This window comes from Puntigrus tetrazona, chromosome 18, assembly GCF_018831695.1.
Source record: "Puntigrus tetrazona isolate hp1 chromosome 18, ASM1883169v1, whole genome shotgun sequence".
Classification (NCBI taxonomy): Eukaryota; Metazoa; Chordata; class Actinopteri; order Cypriniformes; family Cyprinidae; genus Puntigrus; species Puntigrus tetrazona.
Genome location: NC_056716.1, coordinates 17,554,801 through 17,567,837, shown reverse-complemented (window position 1 = coordinate 17,567,837; position 13,037 = coordinate 17,554,801). Strand labels below are relative to the sequence as shown.

The window sequence follows — 13,037 nt, the reverse complement described above, 5'->3', positions numbered from 1 at the left end:
GTAAAAGCCTGCGGTGTCCAGCACAGAGAGGCCGCTCATGTTTATTTAAATACACTTCAGACAATCAATATCCAAACGCAATTTCTGCCAAATTATGGGCAGATTCAAACCTCAGAGATGAGGTTGCACCGATGACCAACGCTGACCCTGATTTCTCACATTACAGTAGATCATCCTCCTTCGGTCGCTCTCGTTCTCCATCGAAGAGCACCTCAGACGCTTTAATGTCCCTCAAGTGTTTAAATGTAATGGCAATGATTAGTTCAGCTTTAGTGCGATAGCTTCACAGCTCGCTGGACCATGAACGATAAAAGTGAGTTCTCAGAGACGTCAGAGGTCAATAAACGCACGCAGAAGTTGAGAAGAACAGCGGTGGAGCTTAAATCTAGCTGGTTAATAGAGTGGAGACGAGGATGGTCAAGCGGAGTATTGATCAGATCGTTCCTGTTGGGCTCATGAAGGGTTACTCGTCTCTTCTGTGACGCTCAGAACATCCTTCATCGTCAGAGAAACACTAAACCGAGGACTAACCGGTATATATTTGGCTGTTTTATAGGCCTGTTTGTTCCGAATCGATTTTATAGCATCCAACCACACAACTTTAGGTTTTTACAGGCCTTAAAAAAGTCTTTTTTTTATAATAAATCAAAATATGCGTAGGTTACACAAAAGAATACACAAAAGCAGTAATATTGTGAAATATTTTAACCGCTGCCTTTTGAATAGATTTTAAAATATAAGTTATGATTTCATAGGTAACTTATTAAATCAACATTTTTAGTTTAACTGTTAAGAAATGACTAAATTAAAATCGCCATTAAACATAACAGCAATGATCGTTTTTTAGTAATAATATTAACAATTTGAGATTACTGCAATATTATACATTTTTTAAAGGTCCAGAACGAACACTTTATATGATATATCATCAATCGGCCATATTTTATTTAGTTTATATGCTGCTTCGTTCGGAAATGTGTCACATTGCTGAAATAAAGCAGGTCATAAATGCAAAATCACAGAGGATAAAATGTTCTTATTTTAAATATTGCCAGGTCTCATTAAATTGACCCTTAAATCTCTGATGTCTGTTCATTTGGTGGACGGCTGAAACGCTGCAGAATGCACATACACCGAGGGATTTCTCAGACGAATTCAATTTCCTTTTAGATTTCTTGGTCAGTGACAGAGAGGGAATGAAATGAATATTTTGGCTGCGGTTCTTTAGACTAAAACATTTGGGCGACGGGAAACCTCCTCCACTCCGCTCAGCTCTGGATAAAAGCATCGCTTTCATTAATAACATCTTCCAGAAAACAAACAATACATCCGTTAAGCTCCGTTTAAATAAACAGAATAAATATTAGGAAATAGTTGCTGCACTGTAACACGTTAGATTTTGCTAAAACGTAATGAAAAACACGTATATGACATGCCCTGATAAACCATGCACAACAAGGCCGAGAAGGTTTCTTCAATTTCGATTGAATCTGAATATGCATCAAAATTTGCAATGCACTTCAATTATTTATTCCGTAATTTGATACATTTCCTCGTGAAAGAGAGCTTAGGTGTAGTTATTGCATTTCAGTGATGACATTTGCATTCATTTTTACGTTAGACCTCCGCGTTCATCTCTAAAAAGAATTTTTCTAGTACAGTCATAATCCCAGATTACTGAAATGCAATGAAAATGTAGAGCAATGGAAATCTGGGGCAGAACTGATGCATTTTTCGAGGGTTAAAATATGAATTCCCAAACATTAAGAGGATGGGAAACCTTCTAAACAAGCATCTGCGGATCACACACAAAGTATTTGCTGCGCACGTTTTTAAAATAAAACATTCAGAGAGCTGATAGACTGCTTCCAGTCAGCTGACCTCGATGGATCGGAGCGGAAATATAAAATGGATATAATAAACACGTGAAGCGAGGAGTGCCGGCTCGCACCGCTACTCTCAGAACAAGACTGATATAAGAGTCCCAACAACACTGACCTGGTTAGCGAGCGCCCTTGGGAGGAGGAATTAGCATGTGAATGCGGTTCAGCCTAGAACTAAATGAAGATGGGTTTGGCAGGAAGAACTAATCCTAAGAGACCTCACTGTAAAAGACTCCTAAAATGTGCAGGCCTGAACCAAAACAGCCACGGCACCCAGAGCCGCCGCTTTATGCAAATGATTTCTGATCTGCGTTCTTTAATTAGTCAAGGAGAAAACGAGAGCTGAGAAATTAAATTGGCTGTGTGAAAACAAATACCGGCAGAATATTTTCATCGAGGAGGATGAACCCGGAGAATGCTAATCGTTAGCACTCCCGTATCCGACTTTGCTGATGGAAAACACTTTTAATATGTTTTGTTTTTTACAATTAATATACTCTAAGGGCTCGAGAGAACATGCAGCGCGTCCCCTTTTTGGCTGTTTGTTTATAAGTAAATCAACAGTCAATATTAATAGATGTCAGACCTCATAACTTCACCCCTTGTATCTTGACTGAATTAGCTGAAGTTCCACAGCAAGTCTTTATAGGGTAAATAAAGATCTCGTTGTTTGACACTATGTCTATAAATGAGAGAGCGAGCCTAAAGCTAGTCATTAACAATAGCCTGTGCATACAGCAGCTTTTCATCTTTTATAAATTGGGATTCTGGCCAAATGTACTTAACAAAGGCGAAAACTGAGAGCACACATAGCTACGACAAACTTTGTAACCCGTTGATGAAAACATACCACCGTTTCACGTCGCCCTTATTGTGAAAACGATCTTTCGTGCGTGTGACGCGGCTCTGTGAGTGAAAACATCCTGCAAAGTCTCCCAAAAGAAACATTTGCCACTTGTTGGTTTTTCTGCGATGACATGAATGAAAATGCACGTTCTTTCTTCCCCTAGGTGATGCTTTTGGAGAGATAAATGCTGAATATTATAAGAAATAATGCATATTATAAAAAAAAGTGTTTTCTGACCTTGCATGCACGTCAATCTGTTGTCTCATAATAGAAGCAGTTCATGTTTATGCTGTTAATAAGCACATTTTAGTCTGTGTTCATGTTTACATTTTATCATGCAGAATGTAATATGTTTTTTATGTCTTTTGGTCCATTTTATCCTGGTCCTCCACAGTATCAAGTATTGTTATTGTTACATGTTAGATACAGTAACGGTATGGATATAGTTTCTTTTAATCTCCTGTTTTGACTGGAATTATGTAGGACATAATTATTTAGAGACTCCTCCTCGTACATAAACAATTTAATCAAATAATACAAATTAGCTTGTAAAATCAAACAGGAAAGTTTTTCTCCATATTTTTATTGAACTTTATGTGTGCACAGCAGAGGAAAAAAATGTATATTAATAAAGTTTTAAAATATTAAAATCTTATAATCAGTGTGCATATAGAAATAGAAATATATATTCATATATAAATGTAACATTAGTCAAAATTCGTAGGGCCCTTCTCCTAGAAAAGGCCCGAGAGATGAGCACTCTCTTTGTAGGGTGAATGCCTTTTTCTAGCCGAAATTAAAATGAAATGCTCAACCTGTCAAGCACACCAGCTCAGTGTCAGCAGAACAGGCTGTTCCTTCTCCCATTATATAGATGCTTTATTTTCCCAAACTAAAGCTTCTGTTGACTGTACACCTGTCACTGTGTAGAAAGCATCCTTTCAGATCTCAGGGTGTAGTGTTGTAAAAGCACGCACAATAAAACCTGTGGAGAATTCGGTTACAGTGCAGTTTAGTCAGGTGATAAATGCACAAAAATAGTGATGCAATGGAATACTGAAATAAAGTCATTGTGCATTCAGTGAATCTAGCGCTGAAACACTAGTACTCTCTATTCTATACCTACTTGTTTTATTTTAAGACTTGCACTCTCTATTCTAGTTGTATTTGATCCGCTTTTCTTTATTTATTAAAAAAACACTTTCTATTAAATTTCTATTCTACTTGTCTTTTGTTTTGTTTTTTTTAAATATATTTTTCTATATTCTTTCTATTTGTTCTCTGCTCATTTTTGATTACCCTCTAACACTAGCGTTATCTTTTATTTTTCTATTCTCTCTACTTGCAACAAAAACAATACTAATTATTTCTGGAATCTGATGGTTGAATCGTGCGCTGGTGCCGATCCTCATCGTAATGCCTGATATGAACTGATTTCTGGTCTGTGATTTGTGGCTTGTGTTTCAGGGACTCAGAATCCACTAAGGTACACAGAGCATCTGGCTGTTAGCGTGCAGCATGAATGAGCAGACTAAATACAGTATCCCAACAGTACTCAGCATTGTGGAGAGCGGCGCTGGGTTTGCCGTGTGCTGTGACTGTGATTCTCACATCTAGGTCAAGAGCGCTTTCGGTGTGAGTAAGACTCTGTGGAAATTCCCCTGATTCCTGACTGGCTGTAAAGGAAACTCTGCTTTTGTGGGGTAAACGTAGCTGTTGCCAATATTCCTTTTAATCGTTGCATTAATTACGTACTGACATCTGTTTACAAACTAATAGCATGTTCATATTAGAATTTATATGGGAAAGACCCTTTTGTTCGCCTGCTAAAACTGCTAATGCAACATGCCTGCAGAAGACAAATTCAGTCTAAAATAAAACTACATATTTACAGATATTGTGATGTGATGCATGTTACAAAAACCACCAATGCTCTCACTGACATCAAAAGCCTGATCTGAAAACACACGTGCACAAATGAAATTTGAGAGCTACGATGGTGGGCATGATTTCTCGTGAGTAACGAATAGAATTTCAGTACTCCACTCACAAAGCTATTGTATGACATGAGAAGAAACGTAGTGAACTGGGCAACTTTTATGATGCCTTTTTGGACAAGCAATGATTAATGTACGCTTCTGATGAAAGGGAATGTGCTGACTGGAAAAGCATTGTCGAACTGTCTCTTTTCATGTTGCATGATAAAAAAAATCTAGGTTTAGACTGACAGTGACGGTAAATGGTGAAAAGAACATTATTATATGGGTGAACTGTTCCTTTCAAAATAAATGCTTAAATATAAATAGAACTGCTGACTGGACTCGGCAGAGGTTAATGAAAGCCACAAAAGGTGAAGTGCACTTTCATCTGTGACAACAACCACATACACGCACGCACAAAATCAATCCAAAACTCGAACCACTCAACGTCAAATACTAGTAATCGTCATTTTGCCCTTCACAACAACCCTGGGGTGTCATGAACCAAGACCTCAGGCATGGACAACGCTGGCTCTCACATCAATGGTTCACCAACCAAAACCCTTCAACACAACAATAAGACGTTAACATATGAACTGGTTGGCTCATACCTCCTGCCAGGATCTGCTGTTCCAGCTCAGCCATCTGTTTCCGATAAGCTCTCAGCGCTGCCTCTTTGAAGGTGGGACGTATCCTTTTTTTGGGTGGTGCTTCTTGCACGGGAACCTCTGTAACGTTTTTGTTCTCATCCTCTTGTTCTACAGTCTCTTTTACCTCATCTGCTCCCTTCACTACTGGTGTTTCTTGATCTTCCTGCACCTCTTCCTTACTCTCCTCCTGTTCCTCTGCTTCCGGTTCCTCGGTTTCTTCCACGTAATCCACCAAACTCACCTCATACTCCGCCGTGTCTTCAGTCATGGGATTGTCGTCATACTCCTCACTGTATTCCTCATCATATTGCTCATCAAGGCTGCAGTCATATTCCAGCACGAGGTTACCCTCTTGCGAGATGTCATACTCTTGCGAGACGTCGTATTCCTCTTCTTGGTACTGTTCCTCAGCCTCGTTTGCATTTGTTCTGTTTTCCAGATTGGCTAGTACTTGCTCCATCACCTCAACGTAATGTGTTTCATTGTCCACTGACTGCTCAGCAGGTTTTTCTTCCTCTTCGGCCTTGTAATAGAAAGGCTCTGTGTAGACGTCTGAGTCAATGGTTGTGCTGGAGCTGTTTGCTGTGGACTGGGACATGGTTCTGAACCGACCCATGAATGAGGTGTTGGTCGGTTCTTCAACCGGGGCGCTAGTGCTTTGGGAGCCTTTATTCCAGACGAAATCCAAAGCTGACTTTGCTCTTTGCAGGGTGGATCCAAATCCTCCAAAGCTGAAGGTTTTTTCAGTGAGGTCTATGCTGAGCCTGCTACTCCAGGATTTGGGGACTTCCTCCACTTTCTCATTTCTGATCTCACTCTGGCTCCGGTACATGGAGGAAGATTTCTGACTCTGCTGGAGGTGGTTCACATCTTGCCTCTGCAAAGTTTGCGGAGCTGATTCAGGCTTAGCTTGGATCTTCTTGGTCTTCGGCTTCTTTTCGGGTTTCGCTTCCGCTGCAGGTTTAGGTACTGTTTCTGGCATGGGTTCAATCACAGCCTCTGCCTCTGGCTCTGGCTCTGGTTCTGGTTGTAGAATTTGTTCCGGTTCTGGTTCTGGTTCTGGTTCTGGTTCTGGTTCTGGCTCTGTCTTTGGCTCAGGTTCTAAATATTCAGGTTCTATGTCTATATCTTGATCTTGGCCCATCTCAGGAGTGCTATCTAGTGTCAAAAAGGTCTCGCCTTCAAACTGCAAATCAACCTCAAGGCATTTAGTTATATTCTCAGGAAATCCAGGGTTAGCTGCAGGGTCAAATGGGCTACTGATTTCAGAGATTATGTTCTGTTCGGTGGAAGCGTCCAAACCTGAATCAGCACCTTGTTCAAGGTGATGCCAGTCTTTCCATGGTGAGAGGTCACCTTGCAGCGAGAGCTGAGAGCCGCTGTAGTGGCTCCTGTCCCCTGATATACAAACAAGACCATTACTTACACCACTGTCAATAGTCTCTGTGGTTTCAACTTCATTATGTTCTGCATAAGGTCGTTCCTGGCTCAGCGTTTGACTGGGGGGACTGGCGTACCAAGAGGATGCCATGTCTTCTTGCTTCCGTTGCCAAAGTTCCTGATCTGAGGAGGACAGCAGGGAGCAGCCGTTGACTCTGGTGAAATACTGACTCTCGGAGAAGTCCTCAGAATAAGACTGGCAAAGTTTAGAGCAGTCTGATTCAGACCGGCTGAGTTTGGGAGTGGAGTAGTCGCTCTGAGACAGCCATCCAGGCGTTATGTCGGAATAGTAGGACTTGCTTTGCTTGTCGTGGTCATCATAGGCCGTGTTATCGGCGTAGTGAACAGAGTATGCCGAGTCATCGGCCATCCTTCGGTGATCATGTGACTTCTTCTTGTCTGATTTACTTTTTGGAAGTGGTTTGGACACGATTGCATATTTGTTCTTGTTTAGTTCGTCAAGCTCTTTGTCACTTTCCATGGAGTCCCAGTCATCACTTTCAGCTTTGTCTTTGGCTGAGACCTTGATGTCCATGCTTTCATATGTCTGAGAGGAAGCCATTGGCTTGTCTCTCTTTTCTTTTGAATCGTGTGCTAGACTATCCGTCGAAATGGATATCCCAGTCCCTTTTAGCTTATAGCACTTTTTCAAAACTAAATCCCTGTCTTGGGGGCTTGAAAATATAACTACAATTGGTCGAGGTTTAGCATTGTAACATTCTCTTTGTTGGCCAAGTCGATGGGCTAGTTCGATTTTAAACGTCTTGTGAGCGTCAGCAAAGCCCATTTTCTCTTTCAGGATCTGATAAATAAGGTCTTCTGTTTTTTCGTACTTTTCCTCAGGCACATTTAGGAATCTCAGAGTAGCTTTGTTGGTCTGTTGGCTAATCTGTCTGATGTAATCGTGGATGTCCCGAGTCTCGCGACGGGACTGTACAAAACCCGAACGGAGCTGCTCGATTTCGCTCTGCACCACCTCCACACTGCTGGAGATCTCGTCAATGGAGCTTTTGAGGGCATTAACATGCCCCCGCAGTTCGGAGAGCTCAGACTCGATCTGACTGATTCCCTGAAGTTCTTTGAAGATCATCTCCATCACGTCCTGAGTCTGACTGATGCATCCTGTTGAGCTGGATCCCGGCTCCAAGGTAGTGGTCTTCTGGTGTCTGCCAGCCCGGTCGAGAGATTTGCTTCTGATGCCAAGAGTCTTTCTCCAGTTGCTGGCCTCTGAATCTGAGGACACACATTCTTGGCTCTTCTTCCATTTCCTCAGTTTTTTCAGAGCGCCCAATCGAAGGGTGTGGAGACTGCTGCGCTCTCCTCGCTCCCCCTCTGAGCTGCCATCGGAGGGCGCTAAACTAATCAGACTTTTCCTGTTCCTTCTTACTGGCATCGTATAAGCTTTTTGTTCATCAAATCTATGGACAAGTTTTGCCTCGTTTAGAGAGTCGGAGTAATCGCTATCAATTGACAAGACCTCATGAAACTCATTATTGTTCAGAAAGAGGGCATTTTTTGGAAGTCCATTGGCAATTGCTACACGGTAACTGAAAGTTGGCGAGAGAGAAGAACAGTCGTTTTTTCCGTCATCCTCCTCAAGAGATATATTGCGTGCCGATGAGCATTTGGAGATCTTTTTGACTGTGCTTTTCAGTGTGGTCGAGAACGTCGGGTTCCGTGCATGCAGTTCAGGGGATGTTTTGGGTTCTTTTTTGTTTTCGCTACTCTCTTTCTTCTTTGTGGTATTTGCCAGTTTCTTTGTAAACATTCCTTTGCAAATCTTTACAATGTAAGACGATAGCTTCTTGAAATGGGCAGAAACCATGGAGGGCGATGTTTCAGCAGTTTTGCACTCCGGACGCAGTGAAGCAAAACTGGGCTCAAATCCAGCGAAGCACACAGACACTTACGAGTTTTGAAAGTCAACCCTGAGGTATAATAGAGGGTCTAGAGAAGAAGTGACCTCAGATGCAGTTGTGCCGGGAAGAAATCTTTGCACATCCTCAGTGAGGGAAATATACAAGGGTGTTCTTCAGAAAAGGCCTCATGTCTCTGAAAAAAAAAAGAAAAAGAAAGATCTTTTAAGTTGGTTTGCACTGAAGGTCAGCATGTAAAATGCATAACTCTGAATGTTACACTGCACGTACTGTATAATAAATCACTGAATAATTCTTTGTACTAGAGCCCCAATTTCATAGTCCGTTTCTTATGAGGCTGTCAGATCCAATTCAGCTGAGCTGGATGTCTCATATTTTGAGAGAATTGTGGAAAGCTTCTTATTTTCACAGAAACTAGAGCAGAAAAGATTCCGGTGTTGTTTAGGAGATCCAATAAACCCTTAAACAGCCTGACATGAGTAATTGTGTTTACATTACTTTGCAAATCAATGCATTTCTAGCTTCAAAATGAGCATGGCAACATAATCATTAATCAAGTTACATCACTTTTGGAAATCTGGTGCATGTAGAGTCCCCTGATACAGACACACAACCTAATGATCACAGCTGAATGGTGCACTAGAAAATACAATACGACCACACTGACCAGATACAATACAACCGTGTAAAGGTCAAGACCCTCTGTGCTATGGAAAAAAGCAGAAAATGTTTGAATATTAATAATTCAGATATGAATGGTTTTGTCTAGAAGCTCATACATTATTCATAAATGGAGGTGAAAGGTAAGGAATACAGTCATACTGTATTACTGCACTAAAGGGCCTTATTTGTATCTAATTAAATACGGTTCACACAGGGCCTAAAAATGTATAATAGCATAAGAAGGAGAGATATGATATTCTGTGTGTGAAGGGAAGAAAATATACTGCAAGTGGGGACGATTTGTTTTCATTTTCTTCTGAAAGTCAAAAATATGCATTTTTAAACTTACAGAATTATATTTAAATAGAGTCATACAGCTTCGATACAATTTTTTTTTCCAAGTTTAGTAGTGATTTCCCTATAATGCAGAAGAGAACAGATGACGGCATGTGTAACTTGTGTGTGTGTGTGTGTGTGTGTGTGATGTTGTTGACAAATGCGTTGCTGTGAGTCACACACCTTGATGTTTACAGACCTCTCTCTGAATACAACTGCTTAATTATGCATAGCTCAAAAAAAGTAAAAAAAATAATTGAAGACAAATTCTGTCAAATTCAAAAAAATCAGTTGCATTAAGATATGTGGCATTATGTAATATTATTGAGGTGCCTAATCATCTTGAAATTAATATATATATATATATATATATATATATATATATATATATATATATATATATATATATATATATATATATATATATATATATATTTTTTTTTTTTTTTTTTTTTTTTTTTTAATTGTAAAGGAGATGAGATTCACTCTGGCACACATTTTGCCCATTCAACACAACCAAAACACTCAATAATACTCAATGTCTTAATCACTAGACCACATCATTTACTACAAACTTACTCACTGATACTTTTAATTAAACTAAGTATTCAGCTAAAACTCCAGCATGTGGTTTCTCGGGGAATGATTAAGACTTTGGACATTGATGTCCGCTTTTAAAAAAGTAGAGTCAGGCCGATGCAAACAAATGCTGAGACCAGAGGTTTCTAACTTCCTTTTCCAATGTATTTATTAGCTCTTCTGTGATTAATGGCTGAAATCACCGTCTCTTTATTAAGCCATTACAGCATTACAGAGCTCAATCAATCAATCTACTGAAAAATACAGACGAGACAATTAAATCTGATTAGAGTAACTGTCATATTTCCACCACAAGCCCAACAGGTTATCAACTACTATTTCACAGACAGCGCTAATCAAATTTGATTGGATATGATTTGAACGCAATGCTAAAGATCATCACGGAGGCCATTATGGAAAATATGGATATTTTAGTCTGCACTGATTATTAATTTATGTTGCTTTATTAGAGTCACTTTATTGGATAGGTAATGGAAAAACACACACCGAATGACCAAACGTATGTGACAGCACCTACAAACGGACAGACCTCGCTAATTCAGCCGCACAGGCTACTAACAATGCAATTATTTCCATTCCAGTACGATAATGACCTGCACACAAGAGAGAGGTCCATAAAGAAATGGTTTACTGACTCTGGCATGAAAGAACTTGATTGATGCACTAATGCTCCTGCGTCTGAAAGAGAGCAATTCCCTGCATGCATGAACTAAGATCTACTGGGAAGAAAAGTGGAAGCTTTTTTTTTTTTTTTTTACAAACATGCATCTTTTTGTCCTCTCCAGATGTTAACTGATGGACGGGAGCGATGTGGATTATTGTATCTGCTGTTTGGACTCTCATTCTGACGGCACCCATTCACTACAGGGCATCCATTGCTGAGCAAGTGACGCAAATCTAAGGAAGATATGGATGAACTATTTCTTTAGCTCTCCTGATCAACAATAGTTGAGTATTTTTCTTTAAAAATGCAATGCTTTCTTAGTAATGAACCTCATTTAAGCATATTCAGGTTACAGGTTTCAAAAAACAGTTTTCAAATGAACGGAAAGTGAAACTGGCTCGGCTCCTCACTATTAGCCTATTATGAAAACCCACCGTGCATTTATTTGCAAGTTATTTTTTCAGCCGGTTATTAGTTTACTTCATTTATTATGTAGCTGCTCCAAATTATTTCGCTTGACAGGGTGTTGTGCAATGCCTCATAAAGACGGGCAGCTCATTAGCCGCTCTCTCTTCCTCCCTCTGTCGCCCCGAGGAGAGCCGACTCTCATGTGTGGTCGTCTGTGAGCTCCAGATGCAAAAGACACAGATTATCGATCCGATGCAGACGCAGGGCTCTGACCCCGCACCTCACATGCAGACACTCCTCTGACAACCTCAGCCCCTCCTGATGCATATTTAAGATAAAGAGACAGCGAGAGAAAGAGAGAGAGAGAGAGAGAGAGAGAGAGCCCCACCCACTAACACAATTACGAGCCGTTGCTCATCTCACATTCACTCATTACCCCGCGAAACCTCGGCATGCACAGATCCGTTTCGACATATGCTTTTAAAATCTGAAAATGCATGCATGCATGACTTTGAGGCCCCTCGCCCGAGAACATCATCAGGGCGTCCGTCCCGGCATGCATGCATCCGTGCATGCATTAAACCAACGCTAATTTGCGAGAGCGATGCATGCAACAAATCAGAGCTGGCGGAATTACAAAGCGCTTTATAATCCAGCGAGCGCTTCAATCATCCCGCTCCGCCTGCGAGGACACGCCACCAGATGTTGATCGGCGAGCTGAAAGCATCGAGCGTAACACAAAGTCTAAGGGCTTTTAAAAAAAAGTGATGCACGGTTGCATAATTCATAATTCAACATTCAAGATGCAACAGCTTAAGTTAAGTACACACGCATACCTGAATCACAACCTTCTCCGACGGCATGCAAAATCCATCCACTAGCATCCGCCGAACTCTTAAACGTCCTGCCGCGATGCCCGGAGCATCCTCCGACGACGCAAACGCACAACGCGAGCCCTCAGTTCCACGTCCGGCTCTCTCTGCGATCCATTCCTCCCTCGTCGCCTGCTGCAGCGCTCCGCTCAACCTTGGGATGAAGTCTGGCTCGGCGGGAGCATGCTGTTGCAAATCACGGAAGGATCCTGGGTAAAATCTCCCCTCTCCGTCCGGCTCTCCCAGACAGAAGCGGCGGCAGACGGTGTGTCTGGGACGGTGAAAGCTCCCCGTCTGGATGCACGGGATGCGTGTGTGAGAATAGAGAGAGTACGAGAAGCCCTTGGAGGAGTGCAGCCCTGAGCCTCTCTCTCGCTCACACAGAAAGAGATGCACAAAGCCACTGCTGCGATTCACAGACCTGCACACGTGACGAGAGAGAGAGAGGAGAGAGAGAGAGAGAGAGAGAGAAGGGAGGATGGGAAAGGATGAGATGCACAGCAGGAAGGCGGGATGAATGTGTGTGTGTGTGTGTGTGTGTGTGTGTGACAGAATCGAAGACTGACTTGCAGCTATTAAACCCTTGCATCAATGTCCTCTCGTTTTAACCTCTCTCTCATTCTGTCCGTTCCATTCATCCTCTAATTCGTTGCGTTTTCTAATGCAAACATCTCTAGTGCATGCAACAAACCTTTAGCACTGAGACCAGCGTTTGTCATTTCTCCAATCACAGCAACTCTATAATCCTCCTACTATAGCAATGACCTAGAACACTATCTAATCTAGCAAAACACTAATAAATGCATAGCAATGCATTA

General features: G+C 41.4%; 1 protein-coding gene across 2 annotated transcripts in view; it reads right to left on the bottom strand.

The window, feature by feature from the left end:
- Window positions 1-12,628, bottom strand: part of LOC122363047 (protein unc-13 homolog C) — a 138,025-nt gene extending 125,397 nt beyond the window's left edge. Inside the window, exons 1-2 of one of the 2 annotated variants that reach the window (XM_043264911.1) lie at window positions 12,184-12,628; window positions 5,321-8,851 (exon numbers count right to left, since the gene is read on the bottom strand). In XM_043264911.1, coding sequence (XP_043120846.1) covers window positions 5,321-8,624 — 3,304 coding nt within the window. In that variant the 5' untranslated portion in view covers window positions 8,625-8,851; window positions 12,184-12,628. The remainder of the gene's footprint in view (window positions 1-5,320; window positions 8,852-12,183) is intronic. The other variant, XM_043264912.1, reaches the window with a different exon arrangement.
- Window positions 12,629-13,037: the final 409 nt, after the last annotated feature.